At 51.4% G+C, this 15,689-nt stretch overlaps 2 protein-coding genes and 1 long non-coding RNA gene across 6 annotated transcripts in view; 1 reads left to right on the forward strand and 2 right to left on the reverse strand.

Moving 5' to 3' along the window:
* Positions 1-358: 358 nt before the first annotated feature.
* Positions 359-7,152, reverse strand: SKIDA1 (SKI/DACH domain containing 1). 2 transcript variants are annotated; one of them, XM_064444778.1, is made up of 2 exons: positions 7,051-7,152; positions 359-6,437 (listed from the first exon to the last, which is right to left on the reverse strand). In XM_064444778.1, the coding sequence occupies exon 2, from the start codon at positions 3,995-3,997 to the stop codon at positions 1,493-1,495; it is 2,505 nt and encodes an 834-aa protein (XP_064300848.1). In that variant the 5' UTR covers positions 3,998-6,437; positions 7,051-7,152; the 3' UTR covers positions 359-1,492. The 2 variants fall into 2 exon arrangements, with proteins under 2 accessions (XP_064300848.1, XP_064300849.1); XM_064444779.1 differs by lacking the exon at positions 7,051-7,152 and having other exon boundaries at positions 359-4,839; positions 4,951-6,559.
* Positions 7,153-10,504: 3,352 nt separating this feature from the next.
* Positions 10,505-15,689, forward strand: part of MLLT10 (MLLT10 histone lysine methyltransferase DOT1L cofactor) — a 137,745-nt gene continuing 132,560 nt past the window's right edge. The window contains exon 1 of one of the 3 annotated variants that reach the window (XM_064444772.1): positions 10,505-11,010. The gene's annotated coding sequence lies outside the window, so the exon portion shown is untranslated. Of the gene's footprint in view, positions 11,011-11,422; positions 11,441-13,729; positions 13,865-15,689 lie in introns of those variants that run through there. The other 2 variants (XM_064444773.1, XM_064444771.1) reach the window with 2 other exon arrangements.
* Positions 12,336-13,326, reverse strand: LOC135312107 (uncharacterized). The gene is made up of 2 exons (XR_010371763.1): positions 13,070-13,326; positions 12,336-12,749 (listed from the first exon to the last, which is right to left on the reverse strand). It is a non-coding gene; the product is annotated as an uncharacterized LOC135312107 (long non-coding RNA).

Below are 15,689 nucleotides of genomic sequence, written 5' to 3' on the forward strand. Positions count from 1 at the left end.
GAGGGAAACAGTTAACCTCTTGAAGCGTATTTCCTCCAAATAAAAACAGTGAACTTACAAACGGAGAGGAAACCACGGATAACTCTGCAATAATTCAAAGTGTATGGAATCAGGATTTTTTTTTAAACAGTGTTTTTAATTGAAAATAAAGCTAAAGCATGCTTTTCAACAGTGCAAATTTCCATAATTTTGATTTACTGCTTCCATCATCACAATATATTATACCAGCATGTCTTACCGAGGGTCAGACTCTAGAAGTCTGCCTGTTCGACTATTTCGATATTAAGTGCAAATATAGATAATTGCCTCTGATTGTCACGTGCAGTAGAAATGTTTCTGCTACATAGAGAGGATGGCATGGGGGGGGGGGGGGGGGGAGGAACCAAAACAAACAAACCAACACAAACAGAACAAAAAAACCACGACAACAAATTTCAAGAGATAAGGATAGAACCGGGAAGTGTAACACGGTTGAAACGCCTGAGTTTTGGTGCCAAAAAGCTATGAATAACACGGTCTTCTCAGTTTGTGTATTCCTTCCACTTACGGCCTCTCGTTTCACTTTCTGTGTTGTATTTACTGCTTTGCTATTTCCTCCAGCCAGCGTGAGGGGCTGGACCATAAATTGTACTGCTAGCCGGGCAAATATTTTAGTTGCTTTGCAAGTTTGTAAGGGGCATGTTCAGACCACAACTTAAGTATGACATTAGTGGGTAACAGTAACCTTATTTAAGACCTCTGGGTGAAACAAAAAGGCTTCCCAATTTGAAAGAGTGGCTGTACAAGTAAAAAGACACCCTTTTACCAAAAATAGAATTCCACATTTATTTACTGGTTTCAGATGAGGCAGCTTTTCCCAGCGCTGGGGTCGCAGGCGGACCCCAGCGTTTCCAAACCAGAGAAAAAGGAGTAAGTGCAACTGCTCTTTGAAAAAGACACCCCTGCACCCGAAAACAAAGCTCCCGAAAAGTAGGCTGCTGCCACATTGAATTATAGTGAACCCTTACTGTGCAACCATGTAACTTAACAAACTTTAACTGAATTAACAGTTAGACTTCCATTTTCGAAATCTAGTGCATAAATTTAATGGCTCATTCTAATATTTATTATTCAACCTTTTGACATTTATTTGCAGCAGTTGAATTGAGGTACTGGTGCATTATTAGCATTTAAACAGTAAAGTGTTCCAGCTCTACCATAATAACTGAGTTTAACTTGAGTCTTTAGCCTGAAGTACTCTGTGGAATGTAACAAAACAAAACAAAAAAAGGCAACAGAACAAAAAAAATTAAAAAAACCAAACCAAAACAAAAAACCACTGTCGTAATGGTAAAGAAAATAGTAATCCGGTTTCTGTCTTCACAATGTGATAAAACAGGATTCCAAAAGTGTGTATAGCGTTAATGGGCTTGTACAAACCATCCTGCAGAGTTTAAAAAAAAACGTAGGAAAGTTAAAGGTGGTTCGAGAAAATATTTTCCAAACTATTTTATTAATTAAATTTCCTGAATTTGTGGCTAGGTGGAAGAGGTATTGCAGAACCGCCCAGCTGCCATTTCCATACAGGATGGGCCTTGTGAGGTGGTTGGGAATCCTTAGTGGTGTTTAAGGAATAAGCTGGCAACAAATCCCCATCATTGCCAATAATTAGTGATGGTGGACAGGGAAAATTTGCCATGAAATTAAATGGCCTTTTCACTGCTGATGCTACATTGCTGGCTACCCTTTTGCGTCTATTGTTAACTGTAAAATCATCCAGTGTTCCTTCATGTGTCTCGATTTTACCTGTAGGACGTGGGCTTCGAGCTGATTTCAAATTTGGTTTGACTGGAGGAGTCTGCAGTACAGGTCGCTTTCCCAAAACCAGTGTCCTGTAATTTTTTCTCACCCTTGCTCCAAATTTATACTCCCCATCCTCAGGTTTTGGAGTACCTAAAGTGCATGAGAGGACCTGACTCTGAGTCAGCGTGTTTAAGGAAGTGGTTTCTTTCTCAGTGCATGCAGAATCTTCCTTGGCTGTTAATAAAGCGTCCTGGTTATTACTCTCAGTCACACCGTAAAACTCATCCTTAGTATCATTGCACTCACACTTTAGCTTATGTGTTGTAAGGTCAGGCTCATACTCGTCGTTTGCACTGCTGTCCTCTATTTTGATTTTAATGCTGTGCAGGAATGGCAATGCCTTATTGCCTGTATCAGTGCACTGGAGCTCAGCTGCTGCTGCTGGCCCTGGAGAAGCAGCATCCTCCTCGGGATCAGTTTGTAAAGAGGGCAAATCCGTGGCAAATTCAATACAATGAGGGATTTTGGAATCTTTCTCTGAATTTGCTGCCGCAGATGAAAAATCATTATTTAAGAACCTAGCAGCTATTGTATTGTTATCTGCACGGTGTGTAGTAGTTGCTTGAAGGCATTTCCTTGCCTCTCTGAGTATTCTTTGTTGTGGAAATGCATTGTTTGTCTTTGGGCTAGGTGAAGAGGCCCCCTTTGCAACACAGTTAATTGTTAGGTCAGTACTCTTGGCATTATTGGAAAATTCAGAGTGTGGGAATGTGATCTCGGATACCCTATCGTCTCTTATCTCCGCGAAGCAGCTCCCTAGGCCGCCGGAGCAGCGCAGGGCCGGGGCGGCGGGAGCCCAGCCGGGGCGGCCCCACTCCTCCGGCAGCTCCGGCTTGACTCCGCCGGGAGGGCGGCGGAGGGCGGGCGGGCGGCCGGGCTGCGCCGGGGCCGGGGCCGGGGTCGGGGTCGGGGGCCGGGGGGCGGCGGCGGCCGCCAGATGGTACAAGAAGTTGGCGTGGACCATGCCGGGCGGGCTGCAGAAACTGGTGCGCCTGAAGCGGATGCTCTGCACAGAGACCTGGCTGGAGACCGAGCTGGAGTCGGAGTCCGAGGTGCTGTCCTCCTCCTCCTCCTCCTCCTCTTCCTCCTCTTCCTCCTCCTCTTCCTCCTCCTCCTCTGAGCTGCCCTCGCTGGAGTCCGAGGCGCCGCTGCCCTCCTCGTCCTCCTCCTCCTCCTCCTCGTCCTCCTCCTCTGAGCTGCCCTCGCTGGAGCTGGAGAGGCTGGAGCCGCAGTCCGAGTCGTGGGCGGCGCGGCCGGAGCAGCAGCTGGACTCCGAGTCGCTGCTGCCGCTCTCGGGGAAGGCGGGCGGCGGCGGCGGCCCGAAGCCGCGGGGCAGCGGCGGTAGCGGCAGCCGCGGGGCGCCGCGGGGCCGGCGGGCGCCGCCGGGGGGGCCCAGGGCGCCGGCGGCGGCGGCCGCCCCGTGGCGGCGGCGGCGGCGGCAGCGGGCGGGCAGGGGCGGGGGGCCGGCGGCCGGGAGCCGGGGCCGCGCCGCGGCGGCGGCGGGCGGGGGGCGGGCGGCGGGCGGGCGGCGGGCGCGGAGGGGCGCGCAGCTGCCCGCCGCTGGCGGCGTTTCATAGTTTACGGGGGGTTTGCATGGCGCCCGAGCGATTTCTGGGTAGCTGTGGCCAGTGTATTTACTAAAAATGTGAGGTAGATGAGAGGCCGGTAGCACGGCGGCGTCCCCCGGGCGCAGGGCTTTCCTCCTGACGGGCAGCAGCGGCCGGGGGGAGTCGTTCAAACCCAGCCAAAGTTTGTTCTCCTTCCAGAAGCCGGAGAAGGGGTCGGCGGGGGCGAGCTCCGGCCGCAGGTCGGCGGCTGACAGCGCCCGGCTGATCTTCCTCCGTTTCGTCTTCAGGACCCGCTCGGTTTTGCAGGATGTGTAAAGGGCTTCCACGTCCTCTCTGGAGATCAGGGTGCATTTGGCGGCGTGGAATGCGATGGAGTTGATGGCTTTGAGTTTCCTCAACTCCTCCAGGTCGCAGTGATGCTTTTTTACTTTTAAATGATCCATTCGCTTGTGCACGGTAGTTCGCGGGATGTTTTTGAGCAGGTCTGTAAAAACCTGGGAGAGTGCAAACATTTGCTTTCCTTTAATGATGAGGTAGCCGAGCCTCACGCCATCCACCTCTTCAAAACCCGACTTCAGGTCTCCCATTTCGTGAATTAAATTATTCCCAGCATTTGCAGAGAGAGAGAGAGATATGAAACAAAAAAAAAAAAAAAAAAAAGCCACACACACACAATCCTCAGCCAGATGCTGTATTTGTCTCAAGGCATCCTGCTAATAAAATATAACAAAAGCTGTTATTCCTGGTGAATGAAGTGCCAAACTTTAGACAAAATTAAAAAAAATAAATTAAAAAAAAAATACCGTGAGGCTACAAACAATATATAATCTTAAAAATCAGGTTTGCCAAAGTGTTTCTCTAAGTTGCTGCTGCAGATCAGTACCTGTTCCCTTTCATTCCCTGCTTTTCCATTGGAAACTATGATAATGGAATGTGAAGGGAGGAAGAGAAAAGAAATGCAGCTGCTATTCCCGCCGCTGCTTTAGCTACAAATAAAATGACAGAGTGAAGTGAGCTCGTCCGGAGACACCTTCATCAATTAATTCCCCTAAAGCCAACGCTGATTGGACACTCCTGACAGGTGATGCAATAAAAATTGATATTCCACCCCTTCCCCCAAAAAATCTCCCACTAATTAGCATACCCTTATACTGCCACCTCCCCTCCCAAAGTAAATAATACAGTTAGTATATAAATCTTTCTATTAAACAATCCGAGCTCAAACACACTCAGACCTCTCAGACTTCCTCGCCGCGAGCTTCCGAGGAAGGATTTGTCTGCTTTTTCCCCCCGTCGTTTCGCGTGTTTTTTAGCCTGTTTTGGACAAACGTTGCTCTTTTGTGCATGCCGTGAATTTAAAGGACATAAGTCTGATGGCAGCGGTGGAAAATCCTTCGGTAACGTCGCCGCTTTAAACTAGCGTTTTATCCTGCATTGTGTGGAAAATGAAGCTTAGCGAAAACGTGCAGACCAGCCTGGTATTTCCCTTTCCGAGGCTCCAAAGTTAAACGCTCGGTTCTTAACGAGAGGGAATACTTACATTTTTCGAGTTTATCTTGATTTTCCTCTTCTGCTTAATTAGCTTTTTACAGCCGGGGACTAGGGTTATTTTGCTGCCTGAATATCACGGGTTCCTGCACCGAGATACTGTAACACTTTTGACTGAAATTCAGCCTGTAATATTGCGGGAGGGGGGAGGAGGACGCGGGCTCACGTCAGACCCATAACAAAGCATAGATAAGCCAGAAATGTATACACTTTTCACAATTAACCGCGCTGGATCACGAGCTGGAATGTCCTATAGTCCCAGAGCCCACGTCAGGATTCCTGCGTGCTGATTGCTTCCAGCAGAGAAAGGAGAATGTAAAATATCCAAGGTGCTTCCCAGAGCCTTTACGTAATAACAAAAAAGTGCTGGCACACACAATGTACGGTATCGCAACGGGCTAGGATGCTTCTGGCTCGCAGTTCGCATGTTCCGCTCGGAGTAGCCCCGCCGCAGCTTTTTGATGTTCCATTTATAGCAGCCCCTTAAAATCAATTTGAAGAAGCAGCATGAAGGTTTAACCTCTTCGTAGGAACGTTAAATTACGCGAGCGTCAGGAGGGAGGATTTCGCAAATGTTGCGATAGCTGCACGCCTCTCCCTTGTCACGTTAAAATGATGCTGCTTGCGGTTTGCACGTTAGGCGCTGCGAAAAAAAAGAATCGCCAATCTCTGCCGTGCATCCAGTGTTCCGCTGGATACAAACGCGAGCACTTCTGTGTATCACTGCACATCCAGAATTAGACGTATCCGTGAGGTTAATGAGACATCTCATATTTCTGGGACTTGGCAAAAAAAAATCGACGGAGGGAAAAAATAAAATAAAATAAAAAAATCCACCACAAAACCCAAACAGTAAAAAAAAAAATCTTCAGTCCCAGACGTCAATATCCACTCCACGTATTGGCAATATGGTGCGTGGAGTTCGTGTTACGCCGTCAGGTACAGCTAAAATAAAGCGCATAATCACTCTGCAAAAACGCAGCTTTGCGTGCCAAGGCGGAATGCAGGCGAGCCCCCAATTTCGCAGGAATTCTAGAGAGAAGTGGGAATTTGGAGAAGTGCATCCGGGAATGGAGGAAGTCTATTCAAGGGAGCCTCTAACTCGGAGGGCTGAGATTTGAAAAGTCAGCCCTGGACTACTGTTGCTCTGAGCGCAGATGTAATCGCCGCTGTTCAACTTAATCCATGTGTGCGCGAACCGCGATGCCTAGTTTTCCCTTTGAAACCTAGGGATAGTATTCCCATCCGAGAAAGCAGAGCTACAGCAAATTACATTTTGTCCCTCGAATTAGAAAAGGATCATTGAGTGGATCTCGTGATATTTCAGCCTTTGAACGTAACCGAGAGGCAGCAGCGAACAATGCCTCGGCACAGCTAAGACCATCCGCCGAGTTCGCCTTCCCTCGCCTCGCCTCGGGATCCCCAGCCTTGCCTTTCTCTCTCCCGCTCGTGTGAGAGCCTCCCTGGTATACGCTGAGGCTGAAAGCAAAGTTTCGAGAGAAAACAGCTGCTGGCGCTAGAAAGAAATCATCCCGGTCTTTCTAGAGCTAGAGACAATAAGGTCGTTTAAAAATTCCTCCTGATGTACTTATATGCTGCCAACACCCCCACCCCCTCCCCACTGCTCTCCTCCCCCTGCTTTAAGGTTAAGGCTATGGAGTCAACAGTAAAGGAACGGTAAACTCCGAGAAAGCTGCTCAGGAGACGCTACCAAAACCCCCGATGGGCTCAAAAGTCCTTTATTTGCCAGGTAGTTCGGCTGGGTCGGCCGCCCGTGGAAACCCACGCGTGCGCTCGCACGCAGAGAGCAGCCCCGGGCACCCGCGCCCGCCTGCTGCCAGTGGCAGCCTGGCAGTGGGGTTCGGCAACTGTTTAAGAAAAGCCTTATATTTTTTTGGTTTCCTTAATTCCGGGGGCTAGCAAAGGTTTAAAAGTGGCAGCGGCTTCTCCGGCAAGACCTCGACGATCCCAAAGGTGCGGCCGTGAGCGGCGGGGTCGAGGCAGAGCCAAACGCCGCCAGGGAGAAACAAACCCCCCAGAAGTCTTGGGGAACGTCAGGCGCCCAACCTACGCATCCCCACCGCATACTCACACACACTTTCGGTTGCATATCTTTCTCCGCATCTCACGCGGAGACCTCTCTTTCTCTACTTCTCCATCGTTTCTTGGTGGTTTGTTGTTTTTGTGTGTGTGCGTGTGTGTGCGCTTTCCCTTGGCCATCAGCACACGTTGTGTATCCGGGGTCGTCTTCAAGCAGGCTGGGGCGGGGGGGGGGGGGGATCCTGATAAAGAGCCGGCGGAGGCCCCTTGCACACGCACACGCACATTAAAGGCAGGGGACTTGAAAATGGATTTGCACGCACACAGGGGATTGCGATCAATAGCCACCAACATTTATGGCTTGGATTGTTAATGGGAAAGCTGACCAAAAGAATGAAAATGAAAAATTAAAGGTGCCTGGTATCAATTACATGAAAAGTTATGCAATAACTTACTTACTGGGAGCCGGGGTGTGTGCCTGCGTGTCCGTGTGCCCGCGTGTGTGTCGTGCATGTGTGTGCAGACCCAGATGTATACGGAGCTATCTCTCAAAAGCAAGGGAGTTTCTTTGTTAATTTTGTGGACTGTGTCACCCTCGCTGGTGATCAAAGATGAACATGATTAAAGGGATGGATGTTGGTCTCACATTTCTTAAGATAAGGGCGCCCAGAGATGCCCGGTTTTGCCAAAGAGACATACACGCAACTACAGAGAGTTGTGTGTATAGGCGCACACACACACACAGACTATCAATCAAACGTGCTCCTTTTCACGTTGATTAGCGTGCAATCTGCAATCTACACCCTATAGTCAGTAGTGTTTCAGTCCTGAAGCTGTCTGGCCGAAGGATAAACCTCATTAGAAAAGAAAGAGCAAAATAATATTCATAATACCTCGCCGTAGACCTATTCCCATTTATTGGAAATCGTATACTTTCATTTTTGTAAACTTGTGTTAAAATATATACGCTCGCGGGAAAGTGCTTAACCACGTCGTTCCAGAAAGAAAACGTGTGTAACATTTAAAATACGCCTTTTACGTGATGTTTTGATTTATTTTCATAGTATGATTACGTTTAAATACCAGTGCAATTCAGCCTGACCTCTTCCTTCTGCAATGAAGTAATGCGCACACCATTTGCAGTCTTTTAAACGTTTTGTTGGGAAATGCAACAGCGATGTCCACCAGCGGCTGTGCTAACGGGGAGAACGCTTGTGCAAATCTTCGGGAAAACCTAAAAGGTCATGTGCATTTTCACACTAGGATTGCCACATTATTAGAGTATTATTATTATTTATTATTATTTGTTAAGTGCTGGGCCATGGCTTCAGGTATTGACAAGCATTAAATAAACCTTTGCTTTCGTGACGCTGGGCAGAAATATATATTGCAACTGAGAACTTCTTTTCCAACCCTACTGTCTGCTTTTCGATATTGCTGGGCATATTTCGCTCAAGGAGGACACAGATAGAAAGCAGCTAGAGGCTATCACAAAGAGTCCGGTAGCGTAAATATAATAGGGTCAAAGAAGAGTATAATAGGATCCTTCTGCTATTTTAGAGTCAGCCAAATGTGACTGTAGTACCTAAAATTTGCCGTAAATTCTAGTACGACAACAAATCGGAATATATAACTAAATCTCCTAAATGTGTAGGACAAAGAAATGCCAACCATCAGTCTGGGGGGAAAAAAAATCATATTCTGGATAACGCTCTGACGACTAGGAGTTGCAGGGTTGGGGTTTTTCTTCCTTTTTTTTTTTTTTCCCCTTCCCCCCCACCCCCCCTTTTTTTTTTTTCCTTGGTAAACAAAGCAGCAATGCAGAGTTCTGCTAAGTGCATTTTAAGTTGTATTTTTTCTGTGGGGGCTGGGATGTCACTTGCATACAAGAATTTTGTGCAATTTGTACTCACCACGGACTAAGACTATTTCTGGAGTTTTATATTCGTGGTAGTTAAAAAATACTTTTTAGCAGGAGTTTCTGGACACATACTACATGCCATGTTGTTTACTGACCCATAATCAAAATGCAGTGACCTTCTACCCTTTTTTTGCCCCTTGACCCACGCTGAATTCAATGCAGCCTTTATAAATTTGCAAATCCTTGGACGTAAAGGGGATTTGGTGGGTCTTTGTTCTGAAAGGATCCTAAAAGTTTGCATTTTTAATTAGACAAAGGTAACGCAACAAACATTGGGAAATAAGATCCTCTCCTGCACGTAGGTGATCACTCCTAACTTCTACGCGAGGGAACCGCGTCCTAAAAAACGTACCCCGCAAACTGAAAAGCAGTTGCAAATGCAGGAGATCGGGAGGTAATGAATTGCACCAAATTAGCAATGTGGTACAAATCACTTTCATGACGTAAGGGATGGCCAGGCCACAATCTTCCGGCGCTCCTCATCTCCAAGGACCGTGTGGATCCTGGTGACCCGGGGAGAGGGGAGAGCCAGCGATCTGATCTGGAGCTAGAGGCACATTCCCTTATCTCCTTTGCTATCAGTCGGTTTAAAGGACACCGTAATTATCATGGTGATAAAACAATGCCCGCTTATGTGTGCTGAATAAATAAAGAATGTTTACAGCCCTACAATGTTTCAATTCCAATTAAATGCTTTCAAAGAAAGCCCCCTTCCTTCCTTCTCTCTCTCTCTCTTTCTCTCCCCCTCTCCCTCTTCCCCTCCTCCTTCCCCCCCTCCCTTTTCTCCCCCCACTACTCCCTATTTACCTTGTTGGTTGTAACATGGCCCTATGAAATAAACCGGCCCTCCAGTTTGCTATTAAGGCCACATCGGGAGGAGGGGGAGGAGAAGGAGGAGGGGGGTGTGTGTGAGACAACACGCACTCCCGGTCCCACAATTACTTGGGTCGCCTGCATCCTCTTTTTTTGTTGTTGTTGTTTTGTTTTGTGTTTGTTTGTTTGTTTATTTTTCAATTGCCAAAGGCGTGATGATGCGGGGGGAAAAGACACTTCGGGATCCCGCTCCATCCGCCCACCGAGGCAGTCGGGCCGGATGAATCCGGCGCCCCAGGGGCGCCGGAGGACGGGGCTGCCCCCCCCCGCCCCCCCCCCCGCCCCCCCCCCGGGGTCTCCCCACCGCTCCGCTTCCCTCTGCGGCGGGGAAGCCTTGGAAACGGGAGCCTGGAAATGCATCCTGCTCACTAAGACACAAGGATCATTTCAAATATTCATTGTATCAGCAAATCTCATCATAATCAGATTAAAGCAAGGTTTTGGGGGGGAATCGCCCTCGTGGCTGGGCGCGAAACACCGGCCGGACTACAAAGGGAGCAGAAAAGGGGCTCCCCTCCCCTGCCTTGGCAGCACGGGGGGAAATTGAAAAGCAGTCTTTTTTTTTTTTTTTTTTTTTTTTTTTTTTTTTTTTTTTCCGAGAAAGGGACACTTTCAAAAGCTGTGATTCACCGTCCCACCCTGGGTAGCACGTTCCTCCCGGAGGTTGTTTCCCTTTAAACTTTACGCTTAATATTTCTATAGGATGCTCTTATTTATTTGTTTGTTTTAAAGTCCAGACAGAAACGATTCCCGCTGCGGAACACACGTAGATTTTTCTTCGCGCCAGTTCGCTTTTAGCTTATTTCAGCTGAGGGACCAGCTTTTCTACATTCGAGCTTTAAAATGTATATTTCGTTGAGTTGTCTGGGGCGAAATGTTTCCATCCCTCCCGTGGAAGCGAGGGAGGAACGCAGTGCATTTTCGGGTCTGCTCGAGAGGCGCGGGCCCTTCTCCTTTTGAAAGTTTAGATCTCCAATACCCTCGATTCTACTGGCAGAATTAGGATGGACTTGGAGGGTCCTAAACGTGACCATTCACTAAGGCGGGGGGCTACAGCTTGCAACAACGTGCTCGGCAACTTAATCTTACACGAAAAAGAGCACAGAGCTAAAAAGAACGGAATACGAACTCTGCCGACATTTGCGGTCGCGTCCCAGGCGGACCGTGCGTTTTACAGCTGATGGGCACGCGTGTGTTTTGGAGCAAGGAGCAGAGAAGGTAAGCGCTCGTCCTCGCGTCCGCCACCTCGGGAAGAGACAATGAGAGAACAAAGGGAACCGCTTCTCCCGCGAGCGTCTCTCGTTTTCCTCCTCCGTCGGGGTCTCGGTGCGAAGGGCCGCCGGGGGGGACTCGCTCAAACTTTGCCTCCGGAGGCCGGGCGGCGGCGGCGGGGGCGCGAGGGACGGGGACGAAGTCGCGGAGACATTCCAACCCCCCCCCCTCCCGCGCCGTTTGCCGCCGTGAGGGCCGCGGTGCCCGCTGCCAGCGGAGCTGCTGGCTTCATGGCTCTGAACTCACCGGAGCGTCCCCGCGGGGCCGGGCCGCCGCCGCCCGGAGCGGGAGCGGGGACGTGCCGGGCGCCCCCGCCGGCACCTCCGCCTGCCGGGAATGACGGATCGCCCCGGTGACGGCGAGCGAGGAAGCGGAGGTTAGGAGGCGGCGGGGGTGGGAAGGGGGGGGGGGGGGGCGGACGGGACGGGACGGCGGGAGATCTGCAATTATTTGCAAATCAAGTAAATCGCATCGACGAACGAAGCGGGGGTGGGGGCTGTGTGCAAACAAACGCCGCCGGCGCCGGGCTCCGCGGAGAGCGCGGGGCGCGGGCGCGCGGCCGGGCTGTTACAAAGCGCGGCGGGAGGAGCGGGCCCCTCCCGCCCGGGACGCGCTGCCCGGTGTTCACGGCCGGGGCGCGAGGAGCGGAGGGCGCTGCGGGGCTGGGCCGGTCGGTCGGTCAGTGTGGCCGGTCGGTGCGGCGGAGCCCTCGCTCCCGCCCGTTCGCCGAGGCGCCGCCCGCCATTGGCGCGGGGGCTCTCGGCCGCTGACCTTTCACCCCTGCCTCCCGCCCGCCCGCCGCTTCCTTTGCCGCCCGACCGCTTTCCTACCCACAACCCCTCGCGCCGGCCGCGCTCGTGCCGCGCTCGAGCCGCCCGCCTTCCTCCCTCGTCCCCCCGCCTTTCCTCCGCCATCCCGGGAAAACACGGAAAAGCGCCCGGGGCGGGGCGGGAACGGCCGGTGGGGGCGGGGGAGGGGCCGAGGCGGGCCCGGCGGGGGTGCATGAAGCGCTGGTTTAACCGACGGGGGCGGCGGGGACGGGGACGGGACACCGGGACCCGGAGGACACGCGTGGGAGCGGGGGGGGGGGGGGGGCTGCGGCGAGGGGGGCACTTGGGCAGGGGGTGCGAGGCCTGGGCCGGGCGCGGGAGGGGGGGGGCGGGGCGGCAGGAGGGGGACCCGCCTGTTGAACGTTGCTGCCAGACGTTAATCTCGTGCTTTAAAGTACCTTGTCAGTGGCTTTAAGGAAATCAAACGTGACATTAATCAAATCACCCAAATGTAAACATTTATAAGTTAAATCCTAATATTATGCAATTATTTAAATCGAGCCGTGGTTTTTCCTCAGTGTCGTGGCTCCTGCGCTCCTCCCCACGTGCTTTTGAGTTTTCCGCCGGTTCCCGCGTCTCTTTTCCCGCCGCGCCGTGGCTTTCGCGCAGTGGTGAGGGTTGGATCCCGGCGCTCCGCGGCACCGGGGCGGCCGCGGGGACAGCGCTGCCCTTGCCGTGCCGCCGGGTCGGCAAAGCAAGCCCCTCGAAGTGAAGGAGCAGCTCGCTTTGCGCAGACCTGAGGGCAAAGCCCCCAAGTAATGTCTTGCTTCAGTACTGGTTTTGGGGTTGCCCCCCACCGCGGGTGCGTGGAGTGGGTGATTCCCGCGTGGAAACTCGAGAAGGAGGCTCTGGTGACTGAAAGACGGGGAGGTGCCTTTGCAGCGTCAGTGGGGTTTTTTAGGCGAAGTGGCAGGCGAGAGCCCCGCTAATGGCGAGTGGGGGCGGCTGGGGCGCGGTGCCCGGGCCGGTGGGCTGGCAGCCGTCCAGAGGGGCCGCAGCAGAGTGGGGTGAGGGAGCGGGGTCCGAGGGCTGCCCGGTAGGGCAGCCGTGGGCAGATGGGCTTCGGGGGCAGGCTGCGGGCACGCCACGAGGGCGAATTCAGGCGACGATGGCGAGAGAGCCCGCGAAGGGACCCTCCCCCCACTTCGACCTCCCTCCCGGTCCTTCCCGTTCACCTCTCCCGGCGACTCAGCGGCGGGCAAAAGGGGATTTGCGGGTCAGGGAGAACAATGCTGAGCCGGCTTTTGTGTGCAGCACCGTCCCCTGAAGGGAAGAAGCGAGCACTGCAGCGCCGGGTCTGTAGTGCTGCCGCCTCTCCTGCTGGTAGTGCTCACGGCATGCGAGGGGACGGGCGGCGCCGGGCCCGCCGGCCCGGGGTCAGGGTCGGCCAGTCGCGGGGCGAGGGCTCCGGTAGTCCGGCCCGGCCGCTCCGCCGGGCCCGGGGAGCGGGGCGGGCCAGGCGGGCAGCCCCTCTCGCCCTCCAGCCGGCTTCGCGCCGTGGGCGGGAAGAGTAAATGCGCGGGTGCCCTCGGGTGCGCGCGCTGAGCCGGCGGGCTCGCCCGGGGCATGGCGAGGGTGAGCGAGGGTCTGCCGTCCGTGGGGCGGGCTCCGGAGGTGACACGGAGGGCCGGGCCGCACGCGGGCAGGGCCAGGCGCGGCGGGGTCGGGGGAAGCGCTGCGCCGCCGGGGCTCCCTCTCCCCCGGGCGCTCCCCCATTGTTTCCCCGCCGCCCCCTCCGCGCCGCTGTCCGCCGGCGGGGCTCTGCCGGCCGGGGCGGGGGCGGGCGGGGAGACCTCCCGCCCCGCGGCTCTGCTCTCCCCGGCCCCGGCGGCCCCCCGCGAGCGGGCGTGCTGCGCGCGGCGGCGCGGGGGTTCCGGCGGGAACACGGGTGCAAAGTAGCGAGGAGTCTGTAGGAGTGCCATCCGCTGCGGGAGCTCCCGGGAGGCTGTAGCTCACGTGTTCCTTGGAAGGTAACCCCCCTCCCCCCCGCCGCCCTGCCGCGGCGGGTTTGTGCATAAAGTAACGTCTGTTTGTGGGTGGATTTTAGTAACAGGACTTCTTAAAGAAATCGGGAGAAACTGCTCCGAACTGCCGGATTTGGAATAATAAATGTGGCCAAAGAGAATTTTGCAAGGAACTCGTCTTAATGGTCTGTTTATAAAAATGAAGATTAATCTTATCCTGTTTTTCATATAAGCACCAAAATGTCTGGATCGACACCCCACCACCACCCCCCAGTGATTGTTTTATGTTGCTTTGAGATTTTTAAAGATTTGTTTTCTAGGAAAAGTGTTTGTTGTCTCTTGTTCCGCCCCCCTCCCCCCCCCCGAAAATAAGGAGAAATTAAATTGTTTTGGTATGCCATTTCAGACCTCAACTTTCTCATGTATTTCTCATGTATTTATATAAAGGAAGAATTTACTAACTTGATGTTCAAGAAAATTTCCAGCAAGTGCCCTTGATCTTCTAAGGGAAAAAATATGTCTTTGCACGTTGTGTCTGGAATATTAAATCAAAACCGGTAGGGGCTCGTGTTTGTGAGGAGGAAAGAATTTATAGAGAAATAGTTATTTTAAGAAAATCCTTTCTAGGAGAGCCGTGCTTATTTTTAGCGAGTTATCTCCGAGTGCGTGAGAATTTATTTTAAAAGATTAAAAGTGCTGTCTAGATTTTAAATTTTTAAAATTAAATATATCGCCAAGAAATCAATGTTTTGCCTAGGTTGTGAGCAGCAAGTAAAAGCAGTTAAAGGCCGATGTTTAGGGATATCACCTAGCTGAAAATAATTCTGAAGTGACTTTCCTCCCCCCACGCACACTTGGGAAGTTGCATGCTTGCAGTCATTGTTTCAGAGAATACAGTTTGGGACTTCTCTTTCACTCTTTGTAAACTTGCAGGCTTTTGTGGGACTCCTCCAAATAAAAGCTCAATCCAGTTTAGATGGTAAAAAGCGTCCCTGTTACCCGAAAGCTGAAGGTGCAAGTAATATTTAGTAGAAAAACACCACCCTGGTAATATCCAAAGGCATTAACTTTAAGGTCGAGAAAAGAAAGATTTTTTTGTTTTGTTTTGTTTTACTTCTACTTGAGTATTCTGAGATGCATTTACTCTTGATTGCTGCTGGGCAATTTTCGAAAGGTAACTACAAATTTAGAAAGCATCATTCAAAAGGACATTTAATGCTCTTGTATTTACTAAAACAATATATCGCTATTTGAAAACTCTTATTGAAAGGGCAGATTAAAAAAATAGGGAGGGACGGTTTGTTGCCATCCTTCATTGCCCTTTATTTTGTATTTGTGCGGGTTGTGTTGACATATTTAATTTATTAAGTTTTTTTCACAAAGGAACATTGTCGTTACTTTTAATTGGGAAGTACCACGATATAAAAAATACCCACATTCCCGACTCTGAAGTACCATAGCAAGATTGACAAAAAGTGATCCCAGGCTTGCACGCTTAATTCGCCAAGAATGTTAAGCTTCCCAGATACACCCTATGTGGTCAAGTTAGACTTTCACTCTTAGACAGTTTTTAATGGTCAAAATCGTACCTAGAGGAAATGTATCTATGTATGTGTACGTAGAATTGAAATTAGATGGTAACGAGCAGTGGGAATGGAGCTCACTGATCGAAAGGCTTTTTTTTTTTTTTATTGCATTTGGCAACCTCTTTCTTTCAGAGACACAATACAATTAATTAACATATTCTGGGGCGTGTTTTTGAGATTGGGAAGTGGTGGCCCCTTGTTGAGAAGAAAACACTTTAAATAAAAAAAGTAACATTGTTTTGTCC

The sequence above is a fragment of the Phalacrocorax carbo genome, chromosome 2 (assembly GCF_963921805.1).
Source record: "Phalacrocorax carbo chromosome 2, bPhaCar2.1, whole genome shotgun sequence".
Classification (NCBI taxonomy): Eukaryota; Metazoa; Chordata; class Aves; order Suliformes; family Phalacrocoracidae; genus Phalacrocorax; species Phalacrocorax carbo.